General features: G+C 48.3%; 1 protein-coding gene across 2 annotated transcripts in view; it reads left to right on the top strand.

Moving 5' to 3' along the window:
* Positions 1-1,724: 1,724 nt before the first annotated feature.
* ZC3H4 (zinc finger CCCH-type containing 4) overlaps positions 1,725-8,297 on the top strand; it is a 48,433-nt gene continuing 41,860 nt past the window's right edge. The window contains exon 1 of one of the 2 annotated variants that reach the window (XM_012811227.2): positions 1,725-1,826. In XM_012811227.2, coding sequence (XP_012666681.1) covers positions 1,813-1,826 — 14 coding nt within the window. In that variant the 5' untranslated portion in view covers positions 1,725-1,812. Of the gene's footprint in view, positions 1,827-2,985; positions 3,042-8,297 lie in introns of those variants that run through there. The other variant, XM_023518979.1, reaches the window with a different exon arrangement.

Genomic DNA, 8,297 nt, shown 5'->3' with positions numbered 1-8,297 from the left:
TCAGCCTCCCAAGTAGATGGGACTATGAGAGCCTGCAACAACGCCCTGCTATTTTTTTGTTGCAGTTTCGGCGGGCCTGGCGCCCTACTCACTGAGCCACAGGCGCCGCCCCATGCTCCAGATTCGTAAATTGCCTTGAAGGCACCACCAAGCCCGCCCCTCTCCCCTCCTGGGATGACGTCATCGACCAAGCGGTGTAGTGATGTCACCTCCGGGACTGACAGGCTTCCTAGCCTCTTCTGCGGAAACATAAGACTGCCGGCACCTGGCCTTCAGCTTTCGGTTGTTCTTTTTCTCTCCGTAGTTGGAATTTCTTCCATCTCATTCTCCCACCTAGAATTGCGGCTCTTCTTGTCTTCCTTCAAAGTAGCGGTTTTCAGTTCTTCCAGCTTCCAATGCGGCGAATTCCTCAGTCATTTACCCTCTTAATCGTCTGTCCGCCCTGCCGTTCCGCTCATTTTCTATTAATCTCATTATTCCTGCTCCGATTCTTTTGGCTATTTTCGCCTCCTGTCACCCACCCGCGACATCGTCTTCAGGTCTTTCAGGACCACTTCAATTCCTGCTTCTTTCCCCGCCTCCCACCGGCTTAAGCTATTTCCGGCTCCCCTGGGATTCTCATTCCTTCTCTAGTCCCACCCCCATCATCACCTTCGGTTCTTTCCGGGTCTCCCCAGCTTCCTCCGGTCTCCCGCTCAGCTCCTGTCGGCTTTTTCCGCCTACCCTCGACTTTGCCCTCTCCCTTCGGCTCTTTCCTCCGACCTTCGGGCAAGCGGTCTTTGCCCCTCTCTTCCACGTGACGCGGCCTCCGCCTCCTAGTGCCCCCTCCCACCTCACCCTTCCTCCCGCCTCAGCCTCCGGCTCGTCCGAGCCGAGCCGCCATTTTGTGTGAATTCCTGACTGCGGCGGGGCCGGGCATCCTGGGCACCTAGGGCAGGCAGACTGACAGTCGGCCTGTCTCCGCGGCCCGTTCCCTTTTTCCTTAAAATTCTTTTTTTTTTTAAACTCCTCTTGCTCGCTCTTCTCTTCTCCCCTTACCCTTCGCTTGCTCCATTGCGCGCGGCCCGCGCTAATTACACCCAACCACCCACCAGTGTCCGTGTCTCCCGGGTCTCCCGCCCCCGGGCCCGCGGGGGTGTGTGTGGGGGCTCTCGCCCCGATGAGGGCCCCGCGCCAGTGAGCGAGTGACCGCAGGGGCGGGTTGCAGAAACCAGGCGGCGAGCGGCCCGCCGAGGCCTAGGCCGCGCGGCCTACGCGGAGCTCCGCGCAGAGGTGATGCCTAAACCGAAAAAAATATATACCCAATTCCTATCAGGAACCCTCTGAGCTGAAGTGTTCCCCTCCCGCCACGCCCAAGCAGTCCTTTTTCGTGCATTAACATCCCCTCCCCCCCAAAGGAACTATGGAGGCCGCGCCCGGGACACCCCCGCCGCCGCCATCAGAGTCGCCGCCGCCGCCATCACCACCGCCGCCATCAACGCCTTCGCCTCCTCCGTGTTCCCCCGACGCCCGCCCGGCCACCCCGCACCTCCTCCACCACCGCCTCCCGCTCCCTGACGACAGGTCAGGCCCCCGGCCGGGCCGGGGCAGCGTCCCCGGGGGGAGGAAGAGGAGGAGGAGGAAGGGGGGCGGCCGCCATGTTGGGCCAGGCGGCGGAGGAGGAGGAGGAGGAGGAAGGGCGGGGTCGGTGGGTGTCTCTCGATCGCTAGCTCGCTCTTTCTCGCTTGCTTTCTCTCCTGGCCTCATGCGTTTTCCCCCCCTCGCGGCGCTCGCCCGCTCTCCCTCGCTCTCGCTCAGTCTTTTTTGGGCGCCATGCTGAGGGGAAGGTGAGGAGGCGCCCCTCGGACCCCCCGCGCCCGCCTACCCGCCCTGGGGAGGGGGCGCCGGGGGGTTTTGCGGAGACCCACGGGGGTCCTGGCTGCCCCTGCTCCCGGAGCTGGCAGCCACGGGCCCGCTTGCCCGATGCCTGGCTTCGGGGAAGGGAATGGGGGAGGGGCTCCTGGACCCTTTTTGGGGGGATTCGAGCAGCAGCCCCTCTCTTAGGGGTTTGGAATTGGGGGTCCTCCCAGCCCCCGGCAGTATCCTTTCTCCTGGGGGAGGCACACCCTGCCCTACTTATAGGTATTTGAGCTTTCTTAGGAGGCAGAAAGTAGGGAGTCCTTTCTCCATCCTTTTAATGGGGGGTTCCTTTGGTGGGTGCTGTGTTGCTTTTTTTTTTTTTTTTGGCGGGAGGTGTTTTCTAGTTGTTCCCTAGAGTGCAGAATGGTGTGTGTGGGGGATGCATCTCCAGCTCTTTTGATGAAAACTTCTCCCTCTTTTTGGTGAGAAAAGATCTCTTTTTAAAGGGGAGAGTCTCCTTTCGCTTTTCGTAGGGAGGTGACGTGGGGAAGGGTTCTGAGCCATTTTTGGGGAGTGAGATTTGATTTCTCTGCCTTGGAGGGGAAAGGAAGTTGGTCCCGCTTTTACTCCTGGGGGGTCTACCCTCTTTAGGGGTAAAATGAGACACCATCCCTTACGCGAGAAAAAAAGATTTCCTTGTACTTTAGCAGGGGACAAAAAGGAGCATCCCCCATCCCTTTTATTAAGTGCGAAATGGGCACCCCCCCAAACACACCTTTCTTTGGCGGGCGATAATGGGGTCAGCCCAGCGTATTTCCAGGCGAGGTTTGGGCCACTGCTTGAGCAGGAGGAGTTAGGGTGCAGGGTTTGCCCCCCTTTTCCTGGTGGGGTAGAGGAAGAGGTGGCTGGGGAATGGGTTTAGAAATGGAAGGTGGGTTTCAGGCTGCAGGGAAGTGAGTCTTGGAGGGAGAGGGGGTGGGGGGAAGAGAACGCGCTAGACAGATGGCTGTCGGTCCCAGCCTGGGCTGGGGAGCCGCTGAGGACCCTCTTCCAGACCACGGTCTCCGTCAGGGCCTCCCCGCCAGGCTCCACGGCCCCCTCTCCCCACTCCACCTCCCCTTTTCCCTTTCTCCTTCACAGACCATACTTTGCCTTTTAAAAGAAATGCCACCCACATTCAGAGACACAAGTGCAGCAGTTTGGTGAGCTTTTACAAAAAAATTTGTTTTTTTTCCTGTTTTGTTATAATTAAATGTATCATGGGAATCGCAGCCCGACTCCTGTTCAAGGAAATAAACAGATTAGCAAAGGTCTGTTCGCTAAGCCCACGTTGGGCTTCTGGGCCCCCTCTCGGGGGCAGGTGCATTACTCAAAGGTGCTTACACGCTTTACTCGACCTCTAAGGAGTTCTCTTATGTCAGAAGTGTATCTCTTACAATGGGTTGGGATGGTAAGTAGCCTCTTTTATTGAGTAATTCAATTATCTCCCTCTTTTTGTCCCTTTCCTGCCTGCCTACCTCCGCCTTTAGACCAAAGTGATGCTTGAGAGAGTGAATTTATGTGTTCAAATCAGGATTCTAACCCTGTTGAGCCCTTTTAGACTTGCACATCCTTTCAATGTTTTAATTTTTTAAATTTAATGTACACAGTTTTATCAAAAAAAAGGTATGTTACTGTAACGTGACAAAAATCTATGTGAAAGGTCCATGTGTTTTCAAATCCTTGGCATCCAGCTTTCCATTTCAATCCATTGCTTTGTCTCCAGCCTTCATCTTTGAAGAAAGTGGATACTTGAAGTCCATTTGTAGGAGACAAAGTTACTGAATTTGATTTGTGATACTTACATTCAAGTTAATGGTCTACCTCCCCTTCCCTCCCCTACTCCAAAAAGATTGTGGTTCAAGTAGACTCAGTTTTATTATTTTACTTCAATGTCTCTTATGGTGATGGACGTTAAAATTGAGCAAGTCATTTGTAAAGTACTGTTTAAGCACAAAATCTGTAAACTATGTCAAGCCCCAATCTCTGCCTATCTCCACTGCTTCTTTGTTCGAAAGCACATGTGAAAAGTTGATGCAAACGTGTTACACGCCCAGTCATGTTGGAGAGAACACCTCCTTCAGCTCTCAGTCTCCCTGTCTTACACATACAAGGAAAAAACAACACAAATGACTTGCAGAACCCAACACTGTACTTCTGATGTGTTTTACAAGCATAAGTTCTTCCGTTAAAAGACAAAACATGTTGAAGTTCCATGTTCCCACTTTTGGCCCCTGATATACTTTGTTAGAGAACTCTTTAACACATAGCCCTAATCCCGTCCAAAAGACCATTTCCTTTTTTTTAACGAAGAAAAAAGTTCACTCACATGTAGATGAGGAAACAAACTGCAATTCACCAGGCCACTTATTTTGTTCTTCCTCATAATTTCACAACTTAATCGCCAGAAAGTGGTGATCTTAGGTATGTACAATCAGTTGTGGGAGGAAGACATCTCTAAACTGTGCAACAAAAACTCCTGCAAAAAAATGTGTGAAGCACAAACTGAACACACTATCACTTATTTGAAGTTTCCCATCCTTTGTAAAATTCCTTCTCCAGGAGCTAAGAGCAGAAACTGGATGACCAGATGACCCTTCCAAGTATTAAGGGCTACTAAGTTGCTTATTTAAATTTACTTTGAAATGTTAATGAAATAGGATTAACTTTTGTAAGTGAAAATTTTAGCAGTCATTCGTTGGATTTGAAAATGCTTCCCCAAACATTTAAAGAGCTTTCAGGCATAGCAACGCAAGGGTTTATTTATTTTTTTTCCAAAGGAATGTCACTCAAGTTCAAGAAGCCCCAGTAATTAAGTCAAACTGTATTTTGGTAATCTTTGTTTTTGAAATGTCACAGTGCTGTTCCCCCCCCCCCCCAAAAAAAACTGATGTACCAGTATTAGTTAAAAATCAAATTAATGGATGTTGCAAAAAGAGAAAAGGGTGTCACTCAGAATCCCTGATTTAACAACAAATCTATACACTCATAACCTTTTACATTTTTATTTTCTCTGGATGAGAGGTTTAATTTGAGAGATCAAGATCTTGTAGAATAAAAATCAGTTGTGACTATGAAAATATGGATGTTCTGGTCATAAAACTTTCAGTTTTTACTTCCCTCAAATTTTCTCTTCAGAGAAGAAAATGTGAGTCCCTAAAAGGACTAATTCACAGTCTGTCCTATCTCCCAGATAGGGTTTCAATTTGCTCTGAAGGTTTAAATTTTTAATTCTTGATAACCCAGAATTTTCTTAAGTAAAGCTAGCATTTTAGAAAGTCACTACTGTGGTTTTTCCTTAGCTAGGAAGGCTGATCCCAAGGGAAAATTGTTTTGTACCTGTAGAAGCAAAGGCTTTCCCTGGTTGTTAACTGCCTGGCAAGTTAAAGATGAATGATTGGCTCCTGTAGTTTGTATGTTTCCATACAGTTGAATGTAGAACTGGTTAGTGATTTACTTAATGCCTCCACCTCTGCTCTTTGCTCTTAGATCTTTTCCCTTCCTGATGGGACAGAAATGGCAATCTCAGAGTTGCCTTCTGTTATGTTTTTATGGTGGTGGAGGCCCTGCAAACATGTCTTCATATAGGCCAGATCCAGTTGCAGTAAACACCTCTGGCAAAAATTGTTACTGTAACTTTTCCAAGTCTCTGTGGATAGCTTTAAGTGAAACAGTATTCTGGAGAACCTAATTTTGCTTTCTGTAGCCTGTTATCTGCTAGTGCTAGAGTGACTAGTTCTGACCTCAGTGACAGCCAAATAGTAAGCGAAAGCTGAGTTGAGCAGAACACTTACTTAGCCTAGACCTTGGCAGCATAGCTACTGACACAATAAGAGAAAAAAAGAATGATGGTTCCTGAGATTTCTGGCAGTTGGTATTAAGCAGATTCAAGGAGCCACTGGAGCAGTCTGCTCACTGGTGAAGAGAATCCCTTCCAAATAAATGATTTGAGGCTGCTTTCATAATTGAAACCTAAAAGGATGGAAAGGCCACCATTTTGGATGGCATGTAAAGTTCATTGGGATAAGGTAAAAATGAAATCATTTGGGGGCGTCAAAGCTTCATGTGCTGGGCTTTCCCAGTTTTTTTAGCCAAGTCTTTTTGTTCTTGGTAGTTAAGGTAACTGCAATCTTAAAGTCATTGTGTCAGGTTTTTTGTGGTGATTGAGGAATGGTATGAAGTGAGATGGGCAGTTTTCTAATAAATTTCTGGCACAGCAGCTTGTAACAAAAAATGAAGACATGACCTATTGGTTGATGTTGGACTTTGTTGCATCCTGTTATTGGGATAATATTTTAGCACAGAATGCAAGATATTTGCTTCCCCTGGCCAAATTGCTTTAAATAGAGGATCTTGTATTTTTTGCTATTTCGCGTCTGTGTGATTTGGTGACTCAGTGCCCTGTTTTGTCAGGCAAGTGGTGACATCTTTTTGAACATTGGAAGTGGTAACAGGATGTGAAGGAAGAGTGTGGGCTTTGGAGCCAGATAAATCTGTTTAGGCCCAGCTCTACCCCGGCAATGTGCAGTAGACAGCAAAGATAATGTCTACTTCTCAGGGTCATTGTGGTCAGTAGGTACATTTGGGACACCCACATAATGTCTGGTATTCAGTGAATCTTCCTGCTTTCCTTATTGGAGAAAAATTCTCTTTTTTCTTTTTTTTTTGAGACAGAGTCTCAAGCTGTCACCCTGGATAGAGTGCTGTGGTGTCATAGCTCACAGCAACCTCCAACTCTTGGGCTCAAGTGATCCTCTTGCCTCAGTTTTTCTATTTTTAGTAGAGACAGGGTCTCGCTTTTGCTCAGGCTGGTCTCGAACGTGTGAGTTCAAGCAATCCTCCCATCTCAGCCTCCTAGAATGCTGGCATTATAGGTGTGAGCCACCTTGCCTGGCCTGGAAAAAAAATTCTAAATAGAACTTTAGCAGTCTGGTGTGTGAACAAAGGTAAGAATAATATTTGTGTTTTGTAAGGAGGTTAGTTTATCTTTTACCTTTTAGGGTTCTGTTCAGCTTATTTAATTGCCAGAAGCCAGTGGGGGTTGGAGCTGAGTGGAAGACATCTTAAGGGATCTCTTACTTGCTGGATGTCTTCATTGTAGAATGTAGATGCTGAAATGTTCATGCTATATGGAGCTTAGACTACCTGTATCTTGCTGTATTCATATTTCACAATTAGAATCTGAGTCAGTGCTGCACTATTGATAGGCCTCCTAGGAACTGGGAAGCCAGGATCTTGAAACTCACCACAGCCAACTAGTCACATCACCTTAGGCAGGTCTTTTACCCTTTCTGAGAGGAGTGAGCAGTGTGTGTCTAGGCTCCAGGATTCTTCCAGCCCATTAACCTTGTAATCTGGCTGAGTCAGTTAAGGATTTGTTCATTCAGCAGCCGGGCTCATCCCATGTTTTTCTGGGTAAGAAAAATTTTCAGAGTAGGCGAAGAATCCTTCTGAGAACTTTGGAGTTGGGCTAGGGTTGTTAATGCCTTTACCAGGCCTCATATTTCCTTCCTGAGTCTGACCTTCCTCTCTGGCCATGATAAAGGGTTGCTGTTGCTATTGGAGCTCACTGATACCCATCTGTAAAGTAGATGCCTTAAAAATTAATTTTAGAGTTGGGCTCAGGGGCTGGATCACAGGCAGGTCCATCAGAAGGTAGCCTAGCTCAGCAGCATGCTGAGCACCTGCTTCCCTGGCCCCATCCTGCCTGTCAGTGGTCCTGGCAAGGGTAGAGCCATAAAGTTCAGTACATCTGGATGCTGCCATGTTCTTTCCATGTGGGACTGGCCCTCTGCCAGTAGAGAGGTGGTGGAAAGTGATGGACAGCTGTGGCCATGAGAATCAGGTAAACCTGATGTGACTCCTGAGATACTCAGTTCCTAAGTCAATCTCTTGGCTGGACTCTGTGGCTCATGCCAGTAATCCTAGCACTGTAGGAGGCCAAGGCAGTAGATGGTTAACCTCAGGGGTTCCAGACCAGCCTGAGCAAGAATGATACCCATCTCTACTAAAAATAGGAAAAAATGACCCAGGTGTTGTGGTAGGCACCTGTACTCCCAGCTGTTTGGGAGGCAGAGGCAAGAGGATCTCCTGAGCCCAAGAGGTTGCTGTGAGCTATGACACCACCACTGCTGTGGCGGGCACAGTGGAGGTGTGCTTGCATGGCAGCATCACTGCTGTTCTTGCTGTGGCAGGAGGGAATGAGGAAGTGGATACAGGTATTCCAGTTAAAGTAGGCTGTCCTCAGCCTGACATGGCTCAGTTGTCCCTGCATTCCCATGCTTCCAGTGAACATAGAGTCTCAAGCCCAGGCTTTTGGACTCTTAAATGGAAGGGGTTTTCATTCATTAGAGATGGGTGCAGGGAAATGGTATGCTCCCACTGAATGGGCATGGTGTTTGGCACACTTTTTTTTTTTT

Source organism: Otolemur garnettii, unplaced genomic scaffold (genome assembly GCF_000181295.1).
Source record: "Otolemur garnettii isolate 467f Iridium unplaced genomic scaffold, OtoGar3 scaffold00152, whole genome shotgun sequence".
In the NCBI taxonomy this organism is placed as follows: Eukaryota; Metazoa; Chordata; class Mammalia; order Primates; family Galagidae; genus Otolemur; species Otolemur garnettii.
This window is presented reverse-complemented; position numbering and strand designations above follow the sequence as displayed.